The sequence below is a fragment of the Musca autumnalis genome, unplaced genomic scaffold, assembly GCF_047663935.1.
Source record: "Musca autumnalis isolate F117 unplaced genomic scaffold, ASM4766393v1 scaffold_5, whole genome shotgun sequence".
Lineage (NCBI taxonomy): Eukaryota > Metazoa > Arthropoda > Insecta > Diptera > Muscidae > Musca > Musca autumnalis.
Window position 1 is genome coordinate 88,342,652 of NW_027412088.1, and position 26,910 is coordinate 88,369,561.

The 26,910-nt window shown below is 41.5% G+C and overlaps 1 protein-coding gene across 2 annotated transcripts in view; it reads left to right on the forward strand.

Moving 5' to 3' along the window:
- The window catches only part of LOC141404747 (atrial natriuretic peptide receptor 1), a 50,882-nt gene that overhangs the window by 17,720 nt on the left and 6,252 nt on the right, over nucleotides 1-26,910 (forward strand). The window contains exons 3-13 of one of the 2 annotated variants that reach the window (XM_073988452.1): nucleotides 1,362-1,527; nucleotides 1,816-1,890; nucleotides 15,796-16,072; nucleotides 16,256-16,365; nucleotides 16,433-16,621; nucleotides 16,681-16,937; nucleotides 25,297-25,412; nucleotides 25,477-25,555; nucleotides 25,620-25,740; nucleotides 25,802-26,327; nucleotides 26,421-26,748. In XM_073988452.1, coding sequence (XP_073844553.1) covers nucleotides 1,362-1,527; nucleotides 1,816-1,890; nucleotides 15,796-16,072; nucleotides 16,256-16,365; nucleotides 16,433-16,621; nucleotides 16,681-16,937; nucleotides 25,297-25,412; nucleotides 25,477-25,555; nucleotides 25,620-25,740; nucleotides 25,802-26,327; nucleotides 26,421-26,748 — 2,244 coding nt within the window. Of the gene's footprint in view, nucleotides 1-1,361; nucleotides 1,528-1,815; nucleotides 1,891-15,795; nucleotides 16,073-16,255; nucleotides 16,366-16,432; nucleotides 16,622-16,680; nucleotides 16,938-25,296; nucleotides 25,413-25,476; nucleotides 25,556-25,619; nucleotides 25,741-25,801; nucleotides 26,328-26,405; nucleotides 26,749-26,910 lie in introns of both variants that reach the window. The other variant, XM_073988451.1, reaches the window with a different exon arrangement.

Consider the following 26,910-nt stretch of genomic DNA (forward strand, 5'->3'; position numbering starts at 1 on the left):
TCCAGAAACCTTGTATTTTATGGTCCAAGGTTCTTGGATTAAACCAATATGTATATTACCTTTAGTTATTTTATCCATCAGGGGTAGTGTTGACATCTTGCTCCGATGGAGGTTGACCTGGATGATCTCAATCATTGGTCCCCCAGTAGGTTGGCTTCCTGGGAGTCGCTGATTTCATCTGCTCCTCCCTCCTTAGTGTCTTTTAGGGTTTGACCTTCTGGTTGGTAGTTTTGACATTCTCCTCATCACCCACCCTTACCTTTCCAATCTTGAAGTAAAATGAGTTCGAGACGAAATACGCCTTGCCGTTAGTCTTGGCGAGCCCGGCAAGTGAGGGATCGTCGATCCCCATCTCAAGGAGAGTGCCGCCTTCTTTCTCTTCCCTGTGGAAGACCTCCCATCTCTTCACTGCTAGTGCCTCCTTTTGGACACCATGGACCTCGAGTATACGCTCCGTCTCGAGCTTAAAGCCGTATCCCTTGACGTACACCGACACTTTGGTCAGATGAGGAATTTCGTCTTTCCTCACCAGCTTTAGTCTGCTACCTTCCCATGGAGTTGCTATGCTGCTAACTACCTCCCCGAGAGCTGCAGAGATTGTGTGTGGGTCCAAGTGGTACAAGAATAGGTCCCCCTGGGCTCGCAGCAGTCGATTTTGCAGAATTTGTTCCAAAACCCTTACTAACCTATTATTTTAACAAGGGCATGTTGCTCATGGTATGTGGTTAGTTTTTTTGGCAACTAAAATAAGTGGTTAAATAAGTAGTTACAACTTTAGGCATGTGGAACAAGCATTCTGGAGATGACCACATAAGTAACTAAGATCCACAGGGTTCACAACAGAAGACCAACCATTCTTCTAACAGAGATGATCAATAGGACTTTTGCATAGGTCTTCTCATATAACACCAAAAGGACTTTTCATGGAAAACCGATAAGTCTTCCCATAGATAACCAATACAACGTTTCATCCACAATTATTTGTAAAATAGACTTCCGCAACTCTTTATTATTTAAAAAAATTAACTTATTACCAAGTGAATATCTATCAAAGTAAGTGGCATGTATAATATTATCTTCACCATTTCTTGCAATAAAAGAACAGCAATTGTTTTTTCTAAGTTTCATTCTCTCGGATAAGGTCATGACAGCAGGCAAAGCCATGAAAAGTAAAAGTTAATGAAATCACAGATGTCTGCCTGTTTGTTTATCTAGCGTCATTTCATTTCTCAATAATTATTCACACTTAATGGAGTGTGGTGGCCATCTTGCTTCCTAGTTGTGTCAAAGAATTACGACAAAAGGAATTGAACAATCGCCTTACAAGCTACAATTTCCTACCTCTGTTTCTCTTTTTTCAGCTATCCCTCGTGTAGTGGTGCCAAAGCTCCCGGTTTGGCAGCTGATATGCATTTTAAAAACGATGTGATTGCCTTTGTGGGACCTGCCTGCGCCTTTGCCCTGGAGCCGGTGGCACGTTTGGCTGCCTATTGGAATTCTCCCATCATCACGGGTATGGGTGATCAGGTAAAATGAAACAAACAACTGTATTTTGTTATATTCCATCTCTAGCAAGAGGTATTTTCCGTTTTAATTTCATTGAATTTAATTAACTTCTGTGGGAGTAAATTAGGGTTTGTATTTGTTTTTGTTGCATGACAATAATCTATTAAATCTATTCACGCAATTCCTGGGTGATTGAGAGAGGACAGCAACAACAAAACAAATAGCTGTGTAATTGTTTCATTCCGAATCTGTCTGTTGTTTTCGTTTTTTGCCCTTCTTTCTTTATTGCCTGCTCCTGATAAAATGCAGCCTCCATCTGAAGGTGAATTAACGGTGACATCCGGCATATTGGGACGCATACACAAATGGAAAAATGAAAGTACGGTAAGTAGTAATTGAGGATCGCACTGGGATTAAAGGGATGCTAATGAAAGTTACTTTTAATAGACAAAAATTACTTTACTTTAGATGTACAACAAGACAAAAACGTATCATATGATGGCGATTAAAAGTTTTTTTTTATATAAAAGGCTTTATTCTAATAGTGCAGAAGATGATCTCATAAAAGAAAAGTGTTCCAATAGAAGACCAGAAGGATTATTAAACAAGAAAGACGGAAGGGTTTCTTATTAAAAACCTTGAGGTATTGCATAAGAAAACATTGTGTTATTCTGTAGAAACTTATTATGGCCTTCTATATGAAATCTTTATGGTATTCTATAGAAGACCTAGCGATCTTCTGACCTTCTGGTTTCCTAAAGGAAGGCATTCTGGTCTCCTATAGGATGATTTTCTGGCCTTCTATAATAAGACAATATAAGATCTACAGGTATTTCAAGGTTTTCGTTTAGAAGACCTATAGAAGAACTCAAAATCTTCATATAGAAGACCTCAAGGTCTTCGTATAGAATACCACAAGATTTGCGTATGGAAGAAGACCTCAAGTTCTTCTCAAAGACCGTAAGGTTTTTTTATAGAAGACCACAAGGTCTACTTAAAGAAGACCGCACGACTACAAGGTCTTCGAATAGAAGAATCCAAGGGCTTCGTATAGAAGACCACAAAGTCTTAATATAGAAGACCTCAAGGTTTTCGTGTAGAAGACCTCAAGGTTTTCGTGTAGAAGACCTCAAGGCCTTCATGTAGAAGACTTCAAGGCCTTCGTGTAGAAGACCTCAATGCCTTCTTGTAGAAGACCTCAAGGCCTTCTTGTAGAAGACCTCAAGGTCGTCGTATAGAACACCTCAAGGACTTCGTGTAGAAGACCTCAAGGCCTTCATGTCTTCAAGTCTTCTTCAAGGCCTTCGTGTAGAAGACCTCAATGCCTTCTTGTAGAAGACCTCAAGGCCTTCTTGTAGAAGACATCAAGGTCTTCGTGTAGAAGACCTCAAGGTCTCCGTAAAGAAGATCTCAAGGTCTTCGTATAGAAGATCTCAAGGTCTTCGTATAGAAGATCTAAAGGTCGTCGTATAGAAGATCTCAATGTCTTCGTATAGAAGACCCCAAGGTTTTCGAGTAGAAGACCACAAGGTCGTCGTATAGAAGACGTCAAGGTCGTCGTATAGAAGACCTTAAGGTCGTCGTATAGAAGACCTCAAGGTCGTCGTATAGAACACCTCAAGGACTTCGTATAGAAGACCTCAAGTTCTTCGCATAGCATAACCAAAGGTCTTCGCATAGAATACCTCAATGTTTTCGCATAGAAGACCTCAATGTCTTCGTATAGGAGAAGGCATAGAAGACCTCAAAGTCTTCTTATAGAAGACCTCAAGGTCTTCTTATAGAATACCTAAAGGTCTTCGTATAGAACACCTCACGAAGACCTTGAGGTATTCTATATGAAGACCTCAATGTCATCGTATAGAAGACCTCAAGTTTTTGGTATAGAAGACCTCAAGGTATTCGTTAGAATATGACCTTCAATGTCTTCGTATAAAAGACATCAATGTCTTCGTATAGAAGACCTCAAGCTATTCTTATAGAAGACCTCAAGCTATTCTTATAGAATACTTAAAGGTCTTCGTATAGAAGACCTCAAGTTCTTCGTATAGAAGACCTCAAGGTCTTCATAAAGAAGACCTCAAGGACTTCGTATAGAAGACCTCAAGGACTTCGTATAGAAGACCTCAAGGTCTTCTTATAAAAGACTTCAAGGTATTCGTATAAAAGACCTCAAGGTATTCGTATAGATGACCTCAATGTCTTCGTATAGATGACTTCAATGTCTTCGTATAGAAGACTTCAAGGTCTTCGTGTAGAAGACCACAAGGGCTTCGTATAGAAAACCACAAGGTCTTCGTAGAGAAGACCTCAAAGTCTTCGTACGGAAGAAGACCTCAAAGTCTTCGAACGGAAGAAGACCTCAAAGCCTTCGAATAGAAGACCTCAAGGTGTTCGTATTGAAGACATCAAAGTCTTCGTATAGATGTCCTCAAGGTCTTCGTATAGAACACCTCAAGGTGTTCGTGTAGAAGACCTTAAGGTCTTCGTATAGTAGACCACAAGGTCTACGTATAGAAAACCTCAAGTTCTTTGTATAGAAGACCTCAAGGTCTTTGTATAGAAGACCTCAAGGTCTTCGTATAGAAGACCTCAAGGTCTTCGTATAGAAGACCTCAAGGTCTTCGTATAGAAGACCTCAAGGTCTTCGTATAGAAGACCTCAAGGTCTTCGTATAGAAGACCTCAAGGTCTTCGTATAGAAGACCTCAAGGTCTTCGTATAGAAGACCTCAAGGTCTTCGTATAGAAGACCTCAAGGTCTTCGTATAGAAGACCTCAAGGTCTTCGTATAGAAGACCTCAAGGTCTTCGTATAGAAGACCTCAAGGTCTTCGTATAGAAGACCTCAAGGTCTTCGTATAGAAGACCTCAAGGCCTTCGTATAGAAGACCTCAAGGCCTTCGTATGGAAGACCTCAAGGTCTTCGTATAGAAGACCTCAAGGTCTTCGAATAGAAGACCTCAAGGTCTTCTTTTATAAGAACTCAAGCTATTCTTATAGAAGACCTCAAGCAATTCTTATAGAATACTTAGAGGTCTTCTTATAGAAGACCTGAAGGTCTTCTTATAGAATACCTAAAGGTCTTCGTATAGAATACCTAAAGGTCTTCGTATAGAAAACCTCAAGGTCTTCATAAAGAAGACCTCAAGCTATTCTTATAGAAGACCTCAAGCTATTCTTATAGAATACTTAGAGGTCTTCGTATAGAAGACCTCAAGTTCTTCGTATAGAAGACCTCAAGGTCTTCTTATAGAAGACCTCAAGGTCTTTGTATAGAAGACCTCAAGGTCTTCGTATAGAAGACCTCAATGTCTTCGTATAGAAGACCTCAATGTCTTCGTATAGAAGACCTCAAGGTCTTCGTATAGAAGACCTCAAGGTCTTCGTATAGAAGACCTCAAGGTCTTCGTATAGAAGACCTCAAGGTCTTCGGGTAGAAGACCTCAAAGTCTTAGTATAGATGACCTCAAGGACTTCGTATAGAATTCAAGGTGTTCTTATAAAATACCTAATGGTCTGCATATAGAAGACCTCAAGTTCTTCTTATAGAATACCTCAAGGCCTTCTTATAGAATACCTGCAGGTCTTCGTATAGAAGTCCTCAAGGTCTTCGAGTAGAAGACCTCAAAGTCTTCGTATAGATGACCTCAAGGACTTCGTATTGAAGACCTCAAGGTGTTCGTATTGAAGACATCAAAGTCTTCGTATAGAAGTCCTCAAGGTCTTCGTATAGAACACCTCAAGGTGTTCGTGTAGAAGACCTTAAGGTCTTCGTATAGTAGACCACCAGGTCTACGTATAGAAAACCTCACGGTCTTAGTATAGGAGATCCCAAGGTATTCGTATAGAAGACTTCAAGGTCTTCGTATAGATGAGCTCAAGGTCTTCGTATAGATGACCTCAAGGTCTTCGTATAGATGACCTCAATGTCTTCGTATAGATGACTTCAATGTCTTCGTATAGAAGACTTCAAGGTCTTCGTGTAGAAGACCACAAGGGCTTCGTATAGAAGACCACAAGGGCTTCGTAGAGAAGACCTCAAAGTCTTCGTACGGAAGAAGACCTCAAAGTCTTCGAACGGAAGAAGACCTCAAAGCCTTCGAATAGAAGACCTCAAGGTGTTCGTATTGAAGACATCAAAGTCTTCGTATAGAAGTCCTCAAGGTCTTCGTATAGAACACCTCAAGGTGTTCGTGTAGAAGACCTTAAGGTCTTCGTATAGTAGACCTCAAGGTCTACGTATAGAAAACCTCAAGTTCTTAGTATAGAAGACCCCAAGGTATTCGTATAGAAGACTTCAAGGTCTTCGTATAGATGACCTCAAGGTCTTCGTATAGATGACCTCAAGGTCTTCGTATAGATGACCTCAATGTCTTCTTATAGATGACTTCAATGTCTTCTTATAGATGACTTCAATGTCTTCGTATAGAAGACTTCAATGTCTTCGTATAGACGACTTCAAGGTCTTCGTGTAGAAGACCCCAAGGGCTTCGTAGAGAAGACCTCAAAGTCTTCGTACGTAAGAAGACCTCAAAGTCTTCGAACGGAAGAAGACCTCAAAGCCTTCGAATAGAAGACCTCAAGGTCTTCGTATAGAAAACCTCAAAGTCTTCGTATAGAAGACCTCAAGGTCTTCGTATAGAAGACCTCAAGGTGTTCGGGTAGAAGACCCTAAGGTCTTCGTATAGAAGACCTCAAGGTGTTCGGGTAGAAGACCCTAAGGTCTTCGTATAGTAGACCTCAAGTTCTTTGTATAGAAGACTGAAGAACTTCAAGGTCTTCGTATAGAAGACCTCAGGTCTTCTTATAAAATACCTAATGGTCTGCGTATAGAAGACCTCAAGTTCTTCTTATAGAATACCTCAAGGCCTTCTTATAGAATACCTGCAGATCTTCGTATAGAAGTCCTCAAGGTCTTCGTATAGAACACCTCAAGGTGTTCGTGTAGAAGACCTTAAGGTCTTCGTATAGTAGACCACAAGGTCTACGTATAGAAAACCTCAAGGTCTTAGTATAGAAGACCCTAAGGTATTCGTATAGAAGACTTCAAGGTCTTCGTATAGATGAGCTCAAGGTCTTCGTATAGATGAGCTCAAGGTCTTCGTATAGATGACCTCAATGTCTTCGTATAGATGACTTCAATGTCTTCGTATAGAAGACTTCAAGGTCTTCGTGTAGAAGACCACAAGGGTTTCGTATAGAAGACCACAAGGGCTTCGTAGAGAAGACCTCAAAGTCTTCGTACGGAAGAAGACCTCAAAGTCTTCCAACGGAAGAAGACCTCAAAGCCTTCGAATAGAAGACCTCAAGGTGTTCGTATTGAAGACATCAAAGTCTTCGTATAGAAGTCCTCAAGGTCTTCGTATAGAACACCTCAAGGTGTTCGTGTAGAAGACCTTAAGGTCTTCGTATAGTAGACCACAAGGTCTTCTTATAGAAAGGCTCACAGGGTCTTTGTATAGATGACTACAATGACTTCTTATAGAAATTCTGTCTGTTTATAGAAGACTCCGAGGTTTGTTAAAGAAGGTTGCGAGGTCTTCTTATAGAACACTTCAAGATAATCTTATAGAAGACTACTGGGTCTTCTGATAAAAGTCTACAAATTCCTTTTATAGTAGACCACAAAGTCTTATTACAGAAGACCACAAATAAGGCCACAAATCCTTCTTATAGAATACAACAAGATTTGTTATAGAAGGTCACAGGATCTTCTTATAGAGAAACCACAAGGTCTGTTTATAGAAGACCCCTAGGTCTTCTTACGGAATACTGCAAGGTATTTTTATAGAAGACCCCAGGGTCTTCATGTTGAAGACCTTTTAGGTTTCCATAGGAAGACCTAGTGGTCTCCCGTGGGAAGGCTTTGTGGTCTTCTGTTCGAAGACATCATAGATTTCATCTGGACTGCTTCACAGAATAATTATAGCTCTTCTCATAAGTATATTATCCCTAAATGTTCCAAATATATTTTCATCTGCGACAAAGTACGAGGGTCCATCCCAAATTTAATATCTTTCTTTTCCCAGACACATTACATGTATGAATGCATGTGCGTGCATGCATTTGTATGTTGTGTAAAGAAGTTGTTTAAGTGAAAAAATATTTGCTCATTGTGACCAATAAAATAGTTTCCAGTAAAGTAACGTTTACAAACACACACACATGACACACATAGCAAGGCATCAGTAGTCAATGTCAATGTCAGGATAAAGAAACAGCCAACAACCACAAAAAGTAAACATATCCCCGTGACAAGCATTAAGTAGATACATGTATGAAGATTTAGAGAGTGTGTGACCCATATAAAGAGAGCAGTGCTATGAGGTGCCAAAGAACACGAGGAGAGCCATCACATAATGAGCATTGGAACGGGTAACGAAGGACAAACTGGACAATTTGTTGGTAGATTAAAATGTTCTGTGCTGTCGCATGAATAAGTTAAGGGATATTCAAAAGACCTACATTTTTGTCAAGTGAAAAAGTTAGTTCGATTTTTGTTAAGGGACGTGGCATATTTTGAATTGCTGATTGATAAGTCAACTGATATGAATGTATTTATTTTAAGCATAATTTATTTAATATGACCCAACTTCATTGCCACGACAGTACTTTTTTCTTTAAGACTTTTGACAAACAGTCGTTCATTCAATGCTACTACTCAACCATAATCGTTTAATGTTAATCCATCTTCCAGAGATAAGTGAATGTGTGTGAATTTATAAATGAGGGTAATTAGGTGGGTTTGAGTGGGTAAGTGCAGACGTATGTATGTACATTAACACTGTCTGTATGTGTTTTTGTTAAAACAAAGTCAATGACAATTGTTTACATTTAGTTAAAAAATTGTGAAATGAGACTAATTTCTGATTTTTTTAGCAGAATTCTATGATTTGAAAAAAAAAATTAGCCAAATAATCAACGATTTTAGTTGGTGCCTGCAGGGTTTTTAGAGCAACAATTGGTTTGAGCGCATGAAAAAGTGTTTGTGGGTTGAAACATTGCTTGCAGTCGACCTATAACGTCCGTACCTAGCAAACCAAATGTCGGATGTCCGACACATCGGAACAATTTCGGAAGCAACGTCGTACAGATTTCGTTCCGATTTTTAAACGATTTTTCGGTGCGGAAATAGTTCAGATTTTGTACCGATTTCGTTCCGATTTCGGAACGAATGTCGGAAAGAAATTTCCTTTCCGAATTTCCCAAGGATTTTCTTCAGATTTCGTTACGAAATCGATAAGATGTCGCTCCTACATTTTGTTCCGAAATTATGTCAACCACTTCATACAACTTTCGATAAGATATCGTTACGATTTCGGATCAGACATCGAAAGTATCGTCCGAATTTTGTTCCGATTTCGTTAAGATGTCGGTACGATTGGTTTGCTGGGTATTTACGATTGTTGTATCGGAGATAGATCCACAGCCAACCCAGAAATCATAGACACTTGGACATTTGCTTCGAGATATCCCCCCATATTAGCAGAATTATCCGTTTCTGCTAATATCTACTACTTGAAAGCTGTGCATGTGATCGTTAGCAATCAGCTTCGATTCTTCTTATCGTAATATACGAGGGGAACTAGACAATTTTCTGGCCTAACAATGAAAACGATAATATTTTCCAACCAAAATAGTTTTATTGTTTTCTTACGTAGTCTCCATTTTTACACTTTTTCATGCGCTCAAACCAATTGTTGAAACACTTGTTCCACTCCGATTGAGACACTTCCAAAACATGGTTTTTTAACGCTTTAGCAGCATCGTCTGGCGACGAAAATAGTTGACCACGCCTTTTTCTTGATATGAACTTAGAAAAGATCTCCATTCCTCTCTGTTTTTCGCTTCGCTTTTTGGAATACCGCGCCTTTTCATTTCTTCATCCACTTGTATGCTCCATCGAAGTTTAGGCCTGCCGATTCTGTGTGCACCGCCATGTGGCATGTATTCATACGCCTTTTTAGCGAGTTCATCATCGCACATTCTTATGATATGGCCTAGCCAACGCAATCGTTGCATCTCGATACGTTTAACTATATTCATGTCTTTGTATAGCTGATATAGCTCGTGGTTCATACGACGTCGATATTCACCGTCAACGCAAATCGTAAATCTTTCGAAAAATTTTCCTCTCAAACACACCAAGCACTGCTTTATCTGCTTGCGCAAGTACCCATGCTTCGGAGCCATACATTGGCACGGGTAGTATCAGTGTTATGTAAAGCGTTATTCTTGTTTGACGAGATGTAGCTTTGTTTTTAAATTGCTTACTTAAACCATAGTAGCATCTGTTGACCAATACAATTCTTCTTCTTATTTCACAACTGATGTTGTTTGTTGTGTTTATGGCAGTGCCGAGGTAGACGAAGTCTTTAACTACCTCAAAATTATAGGTACCAACTTCTACGGTTGGTCCGAGCTCTATGGACGCTTTGCGCGTCGACACCATCAATTTGGTGTTTTCGTCGTTTACCGCCAGACCCATTTTCGCAGATTCTGCTTCGACCTTCCTAAAGGTATCAGTTACTTCATTTACTGATCGTCCCATGATGTCTATGTCATCAGCATAACCAAATAACATTTGGCTATTGGTGTAAATTGTGCCACTTCTTTTGACATTTGCATCTCGTATTACCTTTTCCAGAAAAATGTTGAATAGGTCACACGAAAGGCTGTCTCCTTGTCTGAAACCTCTTTTGGTACAAAATTCTTCGGAGAGGTTCTTTCCAATTTAAAGTGAGGACCTAGTATCAGATAAAGTCATCTTATAAAGCCGGATGAGCTTTGCGGGGACACCAAATTCAGACATTGCATGGAATACCTTTGATCGGAGGGGAGCGTCGAATGCTGCTTTATAATCGACAAAAAGGTGATATGTATCGATCTGCATCTCTTGGGTCTTCTCTAGGATTTGCCGCAGGGTAAATATTTGGTCAATGGTGGACTTGCCAGGTCTAAAGCCACATTGGTATGGTCCAATTATTTCGTTGACCATTGGCTTCAGTCGTTCGCACAATATCCCTGACACGATCTTATAGGCAATAGGGAGAAGACTTATGCCCCTATAGTTGGAGCATACAGTCTTATCTCCTTTCTTGTGGACGGGACATAGGATGCTCAGGTTCCAATCGTCGGGTACGAGTTCTTCCTGACAGATGGTCCTAACTAGCTGATGCATACACCTTATCAGCGCGTCGCCTCCGGTTTTAAACAGCTCGGCTGGCAGGCCATCGGCTCCTGCTGCTTTATTATTCTTCAGCCGGTTGATTGCTGTTTTTACCTCATTTTGGCCGGGCGGTATACATTCTATACCATCTTCTCGGATTGGATGTGTGGTATCATCGTCTTCAGATTGGAGAAATGTTCCTTCCATATCCTGAGCACGCTATCTGTATCTGTTACCAGATTTGCTTGCTGGTTTCTACAGGAGGATGTGCCTGTACCAAAGCCATCTGTTTGATGTTTCACTCTTTGGTAGAATTTTTGGACATCATTCTGGCTCCTGTACATCTCAATTTTTTCACACTCCCGCTTTTCCATTTCTCTCTTTTTCTTGCGGAAAAGACGTTTCTCTTCTCTCCTTTTCTCCCGATATCTCCCTCGTGCGCTACGCGTTGCTACTGATTGTAAAGTAGCTCTATATGCCGCATTTTTCTCTTCGGTAGCAGCACGACACTCCTGGTCATACCATGAATTCCTTGTGGAGGTCTCTGGAATCCAAGTATGGATTTTGCGGCTGTTTACATGGAGTGGGCAATATGTTGCCATTGTGTTGTTATGTTATCGGGACAAGGAGTGCTCGCGTTAAGTAATTGTGGCTATCTGTTGTGTTTGCAGCCTATCGATGTCCAACTTCCGCGTTGTGTCTGTTCGTGCTTTATTTGCAACGTTTAGACGGGTACGTACCTTTGCTGCAACAAGGTAGTGGTCCGAATCAATGTTTGCGCCTCGGAACGATCGTACATCCAACACGCTCGATGAATGTCTTCCATCTATCACAACATGATCAATTTGATTTCTTGTTTTCTGATTTGGAGACAGCCAGGTGCCCTTATGGATGTCGATATGTTGAAATATGGTGCTGTTTTTTGGCGCTGCGAAGTCTATCAGCCTCATACCATTGTCAAATGTTTCACTGTGGAGGCTGAATTTTCCGACTGTTGGACCATAGATATTTTCCTTTCCTATTTTGGCATTAAAATCGCCTAGAATAATTTTAATGTCATGGGCAGGGCAACGGTCATATGTTTCTTCCAAGCGCTCGGTCTGTTCGTCCCTGTCTTCAGTGGGATCATGAGCACAAATAAAGCTGATGTTGAAGAAATTTGCTTTTAATCGAATTGCAGCGAGTCTTTCATTCACTGGGGTGAAGCTGTTGACCAGATGTTTTAACCTCCGACCAACTACAAATTCGCAAACAAACTCATGCTTTGTGTCATGGCAGCTATAATACAGTGCGTCACCTTTAGGTGTTGTTGTGACGCCTTTCCCAATCCATCGTATGTCCTGGCAGTAATGTCAGCCTTGTACTTTTCAAGTACATCTGCCAATGCGTAAACTGCACCTTCTCTATAAAGAGTGCGAACATTCCAGGTGCAGATTCGCAGATCATGGTCCTTAAAACGTTTAGAGGGGTTTGTTTTTCTTTTTTTTGTTTTTTCATAGTAGGCTGCTTTTTCTAGGGGAGGGTAACTAATCCGACGCCCAAACCCAAGTTTTTAACGTTATTATGGGTGAACGCGCGGCACTTGTTAGCTCACTACCTTTAATGGGTGTTAAAGGCAGCTCCCCAGGTGACACCACGGGGAGGTCAGTGTCCACTTAAGATTAAAGATGGACCAAGATAAATCCTGGGCTTTGCCATGTTAAAGCCGGTCAGGACCGTTCGTTGGTATCTTCCATCCTTTACGTCACCCACCAAAATGACACCCAAGTACCTTAAATCAGTCGGTACCAAAACCTTGATCTATGTCCATAACTTTTGGCGGTGACGTTTGTTGATCACTACGAAGCCTAAATGCTAATTACAGCCAATTTAAACCGAAAATTTATATAAAAACCATAAATACCTCAAAACCAGACAGTACCGGTATATGGAAGTTGTGCCAATACGTGGACCTATGTCCACAATTTTTAATGGAGAAGTTTGTTGAAAACCCTAAATACTACAATAACATTATTATATTAAAAAAACATATATTATTAAAAATATTATTAAAAACAACGTTTAAATTTAGCATTATTTTTTGGCATTTTTATACCCTCCACCATAGTATGGAGGGTATGTTAAGTTTGTCATTCCGTTTGTAACACATCGAACTAATCATTTGCGACCCTATAAAGTATATATATTCTTGATCAGGATAAAATTCTAAGACGATCTAGCCATGTCCGTCTGTCCGTCCGTCCGTCTGTCCGTCCGTCCGTCTGTCCGTCCGTCCGTCTGTCCGTCTGTTGTAATCACTCTAGCGTCCGCAATAATTGAGATAGAGTGCTGAAATTTTGCACCCGAGGGTCTTTTTTCCATAAGCAGGTCAAGTTCGAAGATGGGCTATATCGGTCCACTCTTTGGTATAGCCCCCATATAACGGTACCTCCGGATTTGAGGTATTTTGACGTTCTTCGCCACATTTGCTGACCGAATTAGCTATAATTTAGCACTTAGGGTTCCTAGTGATCACCAAACTTATATCCCAAAGGATATGGGCATAGGTCCATGTTTTGGTATAGTCCCCATATAACGGTACCTCCCAATTTTCGGTATTTAGAGAATTTTACCCACAATTTTTAACCGAACTAGCTGTAATTTGACATTTGAGGTTCTCAGTGGTCATGAAATATCTCCACGAAGCATCGTCAACATAGGTCCATGTTTTGGTATAGCCCCCATATATCGGTACCTCCCGATTTTTGGTATTGTGAGAATTTTAGCTACAATTTTTAACCGAACTAGCTGTAATTTTCCATTTGAGGTTCTCAGTGGCCATGAAATACCTCCACCAAACATCGTCAACATAGGTCCATGTTTTGGTATAGCCCCCATATAACGGTACCTCACAATTTTCGGTATTTTGAGAATTCTGGCCAAAATTTGTAACCGAACTATCTGCAATTTGACATTTAAGGTTATCAGTGGTCATGAAACATCTCCACCAAACATCGTCAACATAGGTCCATGTTTTAGTATGGCCCCCTTATAACCGTACCTCCCGATTTTCGGTATTTTGAGCATTTTAGTTACAATTTTCAACCGAACTAGCTGTAATTTTCCATTTGATGTTCTCAGTGGTCATGAAACATCTCCACGAAACATCGTCAACATAGGTCCATGTTTTGGTATAGCCCCCATATATCGGTACCTCCCGATTTTCGGTATTTTGAGAATTTTAGCTACAATTTTTAACCGAACTAGCTGTAATTTGCCATTTGAGGTTCTCAGTGGTCATGAAACATCTCCACGAAACATCGTCAACATAGGTCCATGTTTTGGTATAGCCCCCATATAACGGTATCTCCCGATTTTTGGTTTTTTGAGAATTTTAGCTGCAATTTTTAACCGAACTAGCTGTAATGATCGGTATTTTGAGAATTTTAGCTACAATTTTGTCTATTAAAAAATAATCGTCAATATAGGTCCATGTTTTGGTATATCTCTCCATATAACTGTACTTCCCGATTTTCGGGAATTTTCAGTGGTCACGAAATTTCTTCACTAAAATTCGTCAACATGGGTCCATTTTTGAGGGTCTACATTGTTTTGATGAAACTACCCTCAATTTGACTCTTGAAGTTCCCAGCAGCTATAAAACTTTTCCGCCAAAAAATTAAAGATAGGTTGACTCTTTGATATAGCCCCGTAGGTGGTACCTTTCACCTAGCTGAACACATTTTTTAGATTAGATTAGATAACACTCTGCAACAAAATGGAGGTGAAAGTCTGGGGCACGGAAAATTCCTCTTGGGGAAAAAAGGCCTTGATGAGTATATTATGAACCCCGAAGGACAGATCCGCCTTGAGTCGAACTTCCGCGTTATGGCGTGATGAAATTTTTGTTAGAGACCCTGTGGGTTCTACAAAAACAACAAACACAGATATAATGCTAATTCATGATGGCTTACAGGGTCTCTTGCAAAAACTTCATCATGCCATAACGCGGAAGTTCGACTCACGGCGCATCTATCCTTCGGGGTTTTTAATATACACACATCAAGGGCTTTCATCTACAAAGGGAATTATATCTGCCCCAACATTTGTGTTCACAGTGTAATTTAAGCAATAGTGGGAGGCAGTAGGAGTCTATCCATTGTCGAAAAATTGTTCCACCTAAAATTGCGAAAGGACCCCAATTATTCCATTTTAATTAAGACTATTTTATGGTGGAGGATATAAAAAGTTCGGCCCGGTCGAACTTAACGACTTTTTACTTGTTATATTTATTTTAGCATTTTTATTAATTATTTCAAAGCAGATTTAGCTGCAACACTTTTTTAAAATCTGGTCACACTGCTAAGTATTACCGATAGCAACAGTGTTGTCAACTTAATTAATTTTAATTAATTTAATTTTACCGATTTTTATCGGTAACCAAAAAATACCTCAGGGAATCCCACTACTCTAGTCATTAAGTACCTAATAGTTATACATTTGAGCCATGGTGGAATAAGAAGGTGTTACATCAAATCATGTCAAACGTCAAATTTGCTCACAATAAGCATTACTGTGAATTGCTTGTTTACATTTTGTATGTGATTTTATTCACAATAACGCATTCCGACAACTTGTATGAAGAGCTGCTGTTTTTGCCGTTACACCTTATTATTCCACCATGATTTGTGCATGATATCGACCCCCTAGATATCACACTGTACAGCGTCACATAAAAATGATTTTGGGAAGCTTCGCACAGTGCTCTTAAAATATGTTTGTCCCTTAATAGATTTACATATTCAAGATTAGCTGCCTTAACTGACAGGCATTTGATGAGATTATAATTGAAATGTATGTAATGAAATATGTGACAAAGCATAATTAGATAATAAATAATTCACAAAATATAAGCACTAAACTTTTTGCGCAGAAGAGCAGATTAAAGACATCAAAGCCTCCTCCACATCACAATAATCACAAAATTTACTTTGAAATAATCAAGGCCATTTGGCAAAGCAACTTGTATCGACCACTTAAATTCTAATTTCTTATGTCTTATTTATTGTCATCCACCTCCTTTCCTCCCTCCCCCGTTCTCCTCCTTCTCACTACCATTTGATTTCATTGATGAACAACAGGGCATGTTTAAGGATAAAACCAAATATCCGACATTAACACGCATGTCGTATTGCCAGTGCCGTTTGAAATTAGTTTTTGCCAGTGTCTTTCGTCAATTTAATTGGAAACATGTTGCCCTGCTGGTGGATCGTTCGGATTTATTTTCGCTGACGGTGGGTAAAAATCTGGAATATGGTCTGCGACAGGAGGGCCTTTTGAGCTTTGTACGTGAATTGAATGGCAATGAGCAGGAACCGTATGAGCTGTATTTAAAAGATGCCAGCATGTATGCCAGAGGTAAGTTAAACCGAAAAATCCTTTTGACGTACATACTTATGTTAAGTGGAATTTTGCATGTGAGTTCGTGTGTGTGTGCGTTTCAAGAGTCCTTAGGGTAAGATTAATTTTTTGTTTCTTTGCTTTTGGGGTAATTTGCATTTCTTTGCCTTACCTTTTTCTTCTTGTTCTTTCGCCTACAAGTGGTAATCTTGTCTGTTCGTGGCACATTGGTAAGAAAATTTATGCTGGCTGCCTATTCCTTGGGTATGACAAACGGTGATTGGGTATTCTTGGATGTGGAGATTTTTCAGGTATGTTTCAAAAAGGTATTTAATTGAAAGCATTTATCAAAGAAGAACTTTTATTTTCACCACCAAGAGTTCCTATTGGGGTGACCATGATTGGGAAATGGGAGATCCGGATGATGGTAGGGCTCGCAAGGCCTATGAAGCTCTACTGCGGGTATCTTTGCTGCAGCCATCTAGCCCGAAATATCAGGGTTTTGCCGATAATGTCAAGGAAATGGCTTTGAAAAACTACAATTATACCTTTGGAGAGGGTGAAGAGGTAAAGAGATATTTCTTTGTTAAAAATTATTCAAATCTCCTATACTTTCCTCCTCTAAGGTAAACTTTTTTATTGGCGCTTTTTATGACGGAGTCTATCTGCTGGGCATGGCCCTCAATGAAACTTTGACTGAGGGTGAAGACATACGTGATGGCATGGCCATTACAAGGCGCATGTGGAATCGCAATTTCCATGGTATAACCGGACATGTCCGAATCGATGATAATGGTGATCGTGATGCGGATTATTCGATATTAGATTTGGACCCGATAAATGGAAAATTTGCTGTTGTGGCCCATTATTACGGTTTACATAGGTAAGTCATATTGAAGGGTTTTCTCCTTTTAGGCTTGTCAGTTTTTATACCCTCAGCATGTATGCTAACGAGGGTATATACACTTGCATACGGACAAAATGCACCTCATCGAAATAATGGTTTTGGTCTTGTCCGTCCGTCTGTCTGGCTGGCTGGAGCGCGCCATAGCTCTTAAACGGATTAACCGATTTGGTCCAAAAATCCAAAATGGGTTTCGTAATATTTTGTCCAAACTTAGTATAAGTTCGAAGATGAGCCATATCGGTCTACTCCCTCGGGTACATCCCCACAAAAGTTCGCAAAAATTCGAATATGGGTCATATCGGTGCACTCCTTTGGGTACCTCCCCCACAACAGTTCAAAACTTTTCGCTCCCTTCGGGTTCCTCCCAAACAAAATTTCAGCTCAGGACCTCCTCTCAAATCGATTTGATTTTTCTTACAGCAAGTTGCACTCAAGGCCCATATGACGATGGTACACCTTTTTTTAGTGGCAAGTCAGTACTTCTTGAGAAAATTACCCGAGAGCTGCAGAAACCCCTACGGCCAGGCAGTGTAGTGGCTGATGTGTAAGACAATTATCGAACCGAATACTGAGTTGGTCCACACTTGGCATATCGTAATATTTCTTTAAATATTAGATAAAATTCGAAGGTGGTGCATATCCAACGTTTCAAACTTGGCCGGATGGTTATTGTTGTTGTTGTTGTTGTACAGTGTTTATTATTACGTTAGTATGTTCGTTCTTCTGATCAATCTGGCTCTGGGTCTATCTCCAGTTCCAGGAAAGTGGTTGCTTCGATGGGATGTAACCACAGATCCACTGGAGTAGGTTTGGCGGGGCAGTTGAAAAAGTGTTTTGTGTCGTACTGGGCAGATGTCTTGCACGCGCGGTCGATTTCCGCCCAATAAAAATTTAGGCGACTGTAATATCCCGAGCATAGTTGAGCCAAAACTACTCTGGTTTGTCGTGGCAGCTGACGCTCCTCAGCTGCGATAGATGAGTGATGTACTCCGAGGACTTTATTTACACTATATTTGCTTATGGCCTTAGCAACTGCATCCGTGTTGAATACTATTTAAACCTGCTTGATATGCCTGTTGATCTAGGGGTTCTCTCCTATATTGTTGGATTTCCCTCTCTAGAGCATGAATATCCTTCTTGATATGCCTGAATGTGTCGGGCCTAGCCAGATTGGGATGGCTCTCACGGTAACTCCCAAGCAAGTACTGCAACAAAATCATCTCATTGTGTTGCTTTACTGGAAGAATCTTTGCCTCCTCATGTAGATTGTCCACTAAAGACTTGAGGACACCCTGTTGCTGTTCTCAGGGCGGCATTCTGACAGGTTTGAATCTTTTTCCAATCAGTATCACATAATCTCGGGGACCAACCTGGCGCCGCATAGCTTACCACAGACCGACCTATCGCGTTATATGTGGTCAACAAGGTTTCTTTATCTGCCCCCTAAGTGCTGCCGGCTAGGGACTCGATCACCATGTTCCTACTTTTCAGTTTGTCGCACGACTTGAAAGTAGTGTCGAATGCGACCCCTAATATTTTGAGGCAGTTTGTGGTCGGAATTCTGCTACTGTCGACAACGACATTCAATTTTCTTCCAAACTGCGCTTTCCATGCGCTGTAGATTTTGTGGCGGAAATCTGCATATTCCTCTCGTGAAGAAAGGTGGTAAGATCGGTTAAAGAGCATTTCAGTCTCTCACAGATGTCATCAGGGAAGGTATTTGACGCCAGGATCGTGCAAACATCCGCATACGTTACGATCTCGATGCCGTCTGGAGGGTCGGAATACAGGAGAGGTAGAGGTTAAACAGTTCCGGAGATATCACCCCACCTTGGGGAATTCCCTGTTTCACTCTACGGGGTTTGAGCTTTTTGTTCCTGAATTCCACGTACGACTGGCGTCCACACATATAGTTGACTATCCAACGTTTCAAGCTTGGCCGGATCGTTTTCTGCTCAATGTTCTCAAACAGCGTGGAGTGCCTGACTGTATCAAAGGCTTTTGATAAGTCACGCGCCACCATCACAGTTCTATCACACGGCGGTTTTTGTTGTCGTGCTGTGCTGCTTACGGAATCCATGCTGATGATCAGCAACTTGATAGCTATTCCTGATACTGGGGAGGACTAAGGCCTCAAGGGTCTTTGCTGCGAGCGACAAAAGCGAAATCGGCCTGTACGATTCACTTTTGCTGGTATCCTTGCCTGGCTTCCGTAGCGGGACCACCCAGTCCCTTTTCCAGACTTCGGGAACGATGAGGGTGGTTAGCGACATGTTGAGAACTTTGTAGCTCACTCTCGGCTCATACAGCTGTTTCAGCATTACCATAGAGATTCCATCAGGGCCGAACGCTTTGGATGATCTAGCGTTCCTTATGGCATCCGCAACACCATCCCTTGTAAATTGTGGTGGTTCTCCTCGGCAGGAAGAGATCTAATGCGTCGTAGTACTCTTCTCTTTGCCCTATCACTTCTTGGGTGCTCGACAAACTGCCGATTAAAAAAACTTGCGCACCTCTTCGGATAACTCAGCGTGACGTCGCCAAACGTGACTGAGGCACTGTCTTCCTTATTTCCAGGGTTCGAGAGTGACTTAACAGTTGCCCACAATTCACTTATTCCGACTCCATTGTTGCAACCCTTCAGATGATTTTGCAATTGTTCCGCTTATGTTCACCGACCTGTAAGTTTACTTCAAGTGTCAGCTCCTTCAGTCTGGGGTCAATGGGTTTGGCTCGACGAAGCTCATCACCCTTATTTGCTTATCCCGTCGCCTCTACTAGCAAATTTGGTCTCACTCCGGGTATTCAACCAGCAGGTGGCTGCTACCAGAACATCAGAAGGGCTGGACAGATATCTGAAGCGGTGATTTGTGAAATCTCCGAAGCTAGGCCAATTAACTTTCCTACGATTGATGAAAGTGTGGGGTTCAAAGGTGATGAAATCGGGCGGTCTGCTGATGGAGACAAATATGAGGAGATGGTCTGACCCAAGAGAAACGACGGGTTGCCAGCTGATGTCATTTGTCGGACCAGGTGACATGATGGTTATGTCTGGTGAACGGTGATACCGCTCCGCTATTCTGGTTGGGTCGTCATCATTGAGCGTTCAAAACGTAGAGCTACCAATCTGTTCAGCCAGCAGTATACCCCTCTGGTCATTTCCGAGGACCGAATGCCACAACTCATGATGAGCATTAAATTCCTCCAAGACCAGACTGTTCTGCCAAAAATGGGTTAATTTTGGATCTATAACCTGGAGTACAGCTAGTTATAGGCGGAATGCAAACTACCACACCTGACTTCTACCCTCATAAATTCCATGTACGACTCTTTACAGCCAGGCTCAAGCGAGATATGTCTGTATTGCATAGACTGGTGCAATAGGAAAGCTATTCCCCCTACGGCACTTCTGGTGCGATCCTTCCTCAGTACGTTGTACCCAACAAAACTCTGAAAGCTAAAGTTGTTGTTGAGCTTGGTTCCTGCACCGCCGCGACTATCATATTCCTCCGACTCATGAAATCCACTATTTCCTCGATCGTACCTCTGAGTCCATTGCAGTTAAATTGAAAGAAGTATGCACTTTCAGGGATTGGAACAACAACGGCTGGTGTTAAGTGCTGCGTGTGCCGCTCCAGAGCAACCCTATGATGTACCCACTTCTGGCATCATTTGAATCTCATGGAAGTTTGAGTGTAGTGTATGCTGATGTGACAAACAGAGCACATCCATATTAGTCCTGGATGTTCCTCCATCTCAACATTGACCAAAAGTATCCGTAGCAGGCATTCCGGGACATGCTGCTCCCAATGAGGTGGCAGCAGCTGGCCGGAACACGAGTGTTGTGGTTGTGTTATTTTGGGGTTGTTGTAGCCGTTGTTATTTTCACCTGGCACGCCTGGTGTTTCTTCTCGAACATTTTAATTTGATTATAATTTCGTCTATGATGAGCGCGTGGTCACTGCCAATGTCAGCAACGTTTTCTGTTTCTGACGTCAGACAGAGAGCTTTTCCATCTTCTACCGATGCAAATGTGATGATGTTAGGCACAGTACTATAAGTAGCCCCTGTTATTGTTTTTATCTCCACATCGATGCGTTCCAAATGTTGAACGGGCGTTGGTATTGTCGCTCCCTATTTTTGCGTTAAAGTCACCCATAAGAACTACGATGTCCCTCTGCCAGTTTCATTAAACGTGGATGTTAATTGTGAGTAGAATTCATCGTTCACAGTGTTTTCAACATCTTCTGTCGGCATAAGCACTGCACTATGGTTATGTCTTATATTGCTCTTGAATCGAGCCATTACTACTTACTTACTTACTTAGCTGGCCCATTACAGAACATTTGTTCTATAGGCCGAACTAAGAAGAGATCTCCATTCCTCTCTATTTGTTGCTTTGCACACTGGAATACCGCGCCTTGTCATCTCATCATCCACTTGTTTGCGCCATTTATTCCTTGGCCTGCCAATTCTGCGTGCACCGCCATGTGGCATGTATTCATACTCCTTTTTAGCGGGTTCATCATCGCTCATTCTTATGATATGGCCTAGCCAACGCAATCGCTGCATCTCGATACGTTTAACAATATTCATGTCGTTGTATAGCAGATACAGCTCGTGGTTCATGCGACGTCGATATTCACCGTCAACGCAGATTGGTCCATAGATCTTTCGAAGAATTTTTCTCTCAAACACACCAAGCACTGCCATGTCTGCTTGCGCAAGTACCCAGGCTTCGGAGCCATACATCAGCACGGGTAGTATCAGTGTTTTGTAGAGCGTTATTTTTGTTTGACGAGATGTGGCTTTGTTTTTAAACTGCTTACTTAATCCAAAGTAGCATCTGTTGGCCAATACAATTCTTCTTTTTATTTCACAACTGATGTCGTTTGTTGTGTTGACGGAGGTGCCGAGGTAGACGAAATCTTTTACTACCTCAATATTATAGGAACCAACTTCCACAGTCGGTCCGAGCTCAATGGACGCATTGCGCGTCGACACCATCAACTTGGTCTTCTCACCGTTTACCGCCAGACCCACTTTAGCAGATTCTCCTTCGACCTTTATAAAGGTATCAGTTACTTCTTTTACTGATCGACCCATGATGTCTATATCATCAGCATAAGCAAGTAACATGTGACTGTTGGTGTAGATTGTACCACTTCTTTTGACGTTTGCCTCTCGTATAACCTTTTCTAGCAGGATGTTGAAGAGGTCACACGAAAGGCTGTCTCCTTGTCTGAAACCTCTTTTGGTACCAAACTCTTCGGAGAGGTTCTTTCCTATTTTAACTGAGGACCTCGTGTCAGTTAAAGTCATTTTACAAAGCCGGATGAGCTTTGCGGGAATACCAAATTCAGACATGGCTTGGAATACCTTTGAGCGCAGCGGACTGTCGAAGGCTGCTTTATAATCGACAAAAAGGTGGTAGGTGTCGATCTGCATCTCTTGGGTCTTCTCCAGGATTTGCCGCAGGGTAAATATCTGGTCAATGGTGGACTTGCCAGGTCTAAAGCCGCATTGGTATGGTCCAATAATCTCGTTGACCATTGGCTTTAGTCGTTCGCACAATATCCCTGACACGATCTTGTAGGCAATAGGGAGTAGACTTATGCCCCTATAGTTAGAGCATACAGTCTTATCTCCCTTCTTGTGGACGGGGATACTCACAGGATACGCACAGGATACTCAGGTTCCAATCGTCGGGTACTCGTTCTTCCTGCCAGATGGTGCTAACTAGCTGATGAATACACCTTATCAGCGTGTCGCCTCCGGTTTTGAACAGCTCGGCTGGTAAGCCATCGGCCCCTGCTGCCTTATTATTCTTCAGCCGATTTATTGCTGTCTTTACCTCATCTTGGCTGGGCGGTATACATTTAATACCATCTTCTGGGATTGGGACTGTGGTATCTTCGTCGTCTTCGCTGCTATTGGATACCAACAGATTTGAAAAATGTTCTTTCCATATCCTGAGTACACTATCTGTATCAGTTACCAAATTACCTTGCTGGTCTCTACAGAAGGATGTGCCTGTACCAAAGCCATCAGTTTGATGCTTGACTCTTTGGTAGAATTTTCGGACTTCATTCTGGCTCCTGTACATCTCGATTTTTTCACACTCCCGCTTTTCCATCTCTCTCTTTTTCCTGCGGAAAAGACGTTTCTCCTCTCTCCTTTTCTCCCTGTATCTCTCTCGTGCGCCACGCGTTGCTACGGATTGTAAAGTAGCCTTATATGCCGCATTTTTCTCTTCGGTGGCAGCACGACACTCCTCATCATACCATGGATTCCTTGGTGGAGGTCTCTGGTATCCAAGTATGGATTTTGCGGCTGTTTGCATGGAGTGGGCAATGCTTTGCCATTGCGCTGATATGTTATCGGGATGAGGAGGGCTTTGATTAAGCAATTGGGCTAGTTGAGTGGAATATGCTGTGGCTATCTGTTGTGATTGCAGCTTACCGATGTCTAACTTTCGTGTTGTGTCTGTTCGTACTTTGTTTGCTACGTTTAAGCGGGTGCGTACCTTTGCTGCAACAAGGTAGTGGTCCGAATCAATGTTTGCGCCTCGGAACGATCGTACATCCAACACGCTCGATGAATGTCTTCCATCTATCACAACATGATCAATTTGGTTTCTTGTTTTCTGATCTGGAGACAGCCAGGTGCCCTTATGAATATCGAGATGATTAAATCTGGTACTGCTAACTACCATGTTTTTTGCAGCTGCAAAGTCTATCAGTCTCATACCATTGTCAGATGTTTCACTGTGGAGACTGAATTTCCCGACTGTTGGGCCAATGATATTCTCCTTTCCAATTTTGGCATTAAAATCGCCTAGAATGATTTTAATGTCATGGGCAGGGCAACGGTCATATGTTTCTTCTAAGCGCTCGTAAAATATATCTTTGGTCTGTTCATCCTTTTCTTCAGTGGGAGCATAAGCGCAGATAAAGCTGATGTTGAAGAATTTAGCTTTTATTCGAATTGCAGCAAGTCTTTCATTCACTGGAGTGAAGCTGGATACAAGATGTTTTAGTCTCCGACTAACTACGAATCCACAACCAAACTCGAGCCATTACTACACGGTCAAATATTGGCTTCCATATGTGCAAAGAATTCTTAGCGTTCTTCGGCATTATGATCCCAAACCCCACTTTCACCGCCATGTTCTTTTCCACTGTATACTGTATACTACTGTATAATACACATATTTGCATGTCTCGATGCTTCACGAAGTGTTCGTACATTCCGTTGCTCAAAGCTTCCCCTATTTCGTGTACCAAAGGTCAGTGCCATAATATCCGGATATCCGGTGGGTTGTTGTTCATTTTGCTTCATGTTAGTTCCGTTAATCGTTGTTATATCACAGCTAAGTAGATGATTGATTTCCTGTAGCCTGTCCGATGTGGTGGGGCTGCCATCTATCGTTGCCTAGGATCAACGCTTCCTTGAAATTTTTCAGTGGTTGAGATCCTTGCTTATTTAGTGTCGACATTTTCCTCTGGGTGGCGATATCTCCTAAATTGTTGGGGTTATCCTTATGTGTCGATGCCAAGGTTGGTTTTTAGAATGTCAGCCCCCCCCCCACCCAAATGTATTGAATCTGGTGGGCGATGTAGGCTTCAATTTATAAATATTCAAAAACCAATTTAAAATAATTTGTCTCCTCCGGGATGGGAACCCGGATACTCCCGGTTTGTTGCCTCGAATGGATTTCATTTGTAGGGGAATCCACCCCTCTCTGTATAAATATTCGAAAGCACTTTAAAAGAATTTTGTCTCCTCCTCCCCGATTCGAACCCGGAACCTCTTGCCGCCTAGAAAAAAAGCGGCTTTAATTTCTGCAGTGGTTGTGGTCCTTGCTTATTTAGTGCTGTCACTTTCCTCTGGGTGGCGCCATCTCCTGCCATTCATATCTTGGGTTACCCACATGTATTAATGTTGATGCCGCGGTTGCTTTTTAGAACGTCAGGAGGGAGGGCTTCGGATGCATTTTATCTGGAGATATCGCCCTACAGATGAATTCCATCCTGCATTTATAAATATTCGAAACACACTTTTCGGATTTGAATCCGGAACCATCTATCGCCGACTTAAATTTGTGCAGTGGTTGAAGTCCTTGCTTATTTAGTGTTGCCATTTTCCTCTGGGTTGCGCTATCTCCTGCCATTCTTATTTTGGGTTATCGTCATGTATTGATGTTGGTGCCGAGGTAGGTTTTTAGAAAGTCTGGGAGGCTTTGGATGTATTCCATCTGTATAAGGATGCAAGCCTCTCTTTATAAATATTCGAAAACCACTTTTTTCTCGACAACACACATTTTTTCCCTCAGAAATTATTCTGGAGTTCATGGTAAGAAAATCCATTGGCCTGGTGGCAAAGAAGGACCTCCGCCGGATATACCAAAATGTGGATTCCTAGGGAATTCTCCAAAATGTCATGGTAATGGTAAGTAGAAATTGAAATAATTTACCAAAATATGTGTGACATGACTTCCAACTCTATTTTACAGAACTGATTATTGTCTATGCCATGTTTGCTCTGATCATCTTTCTGGGGTTTACCTTCTTGGTAGTGTATCTGATGTGCAAGTAAGTTAGTTCAGGAGATTATGTCTTAAATATGAAAGCTCTTTAATAAAACCCTAACTTCCAGGCAAATGAAATTGAACAATGAATTGAATAATATGTCATGGAGGGTACGTCCTGACGATGTTTTACTTGAGGTGGGCCGGTTATATGGCAGCAAGGTTGGCTTGCAGAAATTAAATGCAGAGGTAAGACAGAAAATTATAAGTCGAGATATTTGAAAATAACTCCTTTGTCCACCCAATCTAGAATTTCTCATTACAACAGTATGGCATACATTCTGGTAGGGCATCTATTGCAAGCTGTACCTCCTTGCCCTTGACCCAAGTATTCACCACCATTGGCATTTTTAAAGGTGAACGTGTTGCCATCAAGAAAATTCACAAAAAGAAAGTAGATATTACTTCCACCCTGCTGTGGGAAATAAAACAGGCACGAGATGTTAGTCATGAAAATACGGTGCGCTTTGTGGGAGCCTGCATAGATTTGCCTCGACCAACTGTGTTGATATTAACCGAATACTGTCCAAAGGGTAGCCTCAAAGACGTGTTGGAAAATGAAGCTATACAATTGGATTGGAATTTTCGCATGTCTTTGATCCATGATATTGTCAAGGGTATGGCCTATTTGCACAACAGTGATGTTCAGGTCCATGGAAAATTGCGTTCGTGTAATTGTCTAATTGATGGGCGGTTTGTGTTGAAAATTTCCGACTTTGGTTTGAGAACATTAACTACACCATCGGAGTTTGTTAAGGATCAAAATTATTTCAATAGTAAGTAAGGAGGGCGGTACTTATATTGAATGGAAGACCCTGAAGGGGTGTGGGAAAATCAGATGTAATAATAAAAAGTTTGGTTTATTGCAGAATTTATGTGGATAGCCCCAGAGTTGCTGCCGTTGACTGTTTTTCCCGGTAATCCTGCTACCCAGAAGGGGGATGTCTATTCGTTTGCAATAATTTTGGAGGAAATTGTTGTCCGTGGTGGTCCTTATGAAACTGCGCGACAATTCATGGACATCCAAACTATTTTGAATCGTGTCGAGTCTCACGAAAGTCCACCATTTCGTCCATTTGTGGGTCAACGTGATTGCCCGCCGGATGTTTTGGATTTAATGGAAAAATGTTGGGCTGATCATCCGGATGATAGGCCAGCATTTGGTGCCATACGTTCGACTGTGCGCTTGATAATGAAGTGAGTATGAAGTATTTTGAAATGAAGGAAAGTGATCGAAACTGTGTGACGACGTGTTTTCACAATGCTAGGTTGGGGTCGGGGTCGTCACAAGAATTCATTTTATTTAGAGGCATTAGAGAGAGAGAGAGAGAAGCAGCATGTTTGATATGTATTATATGA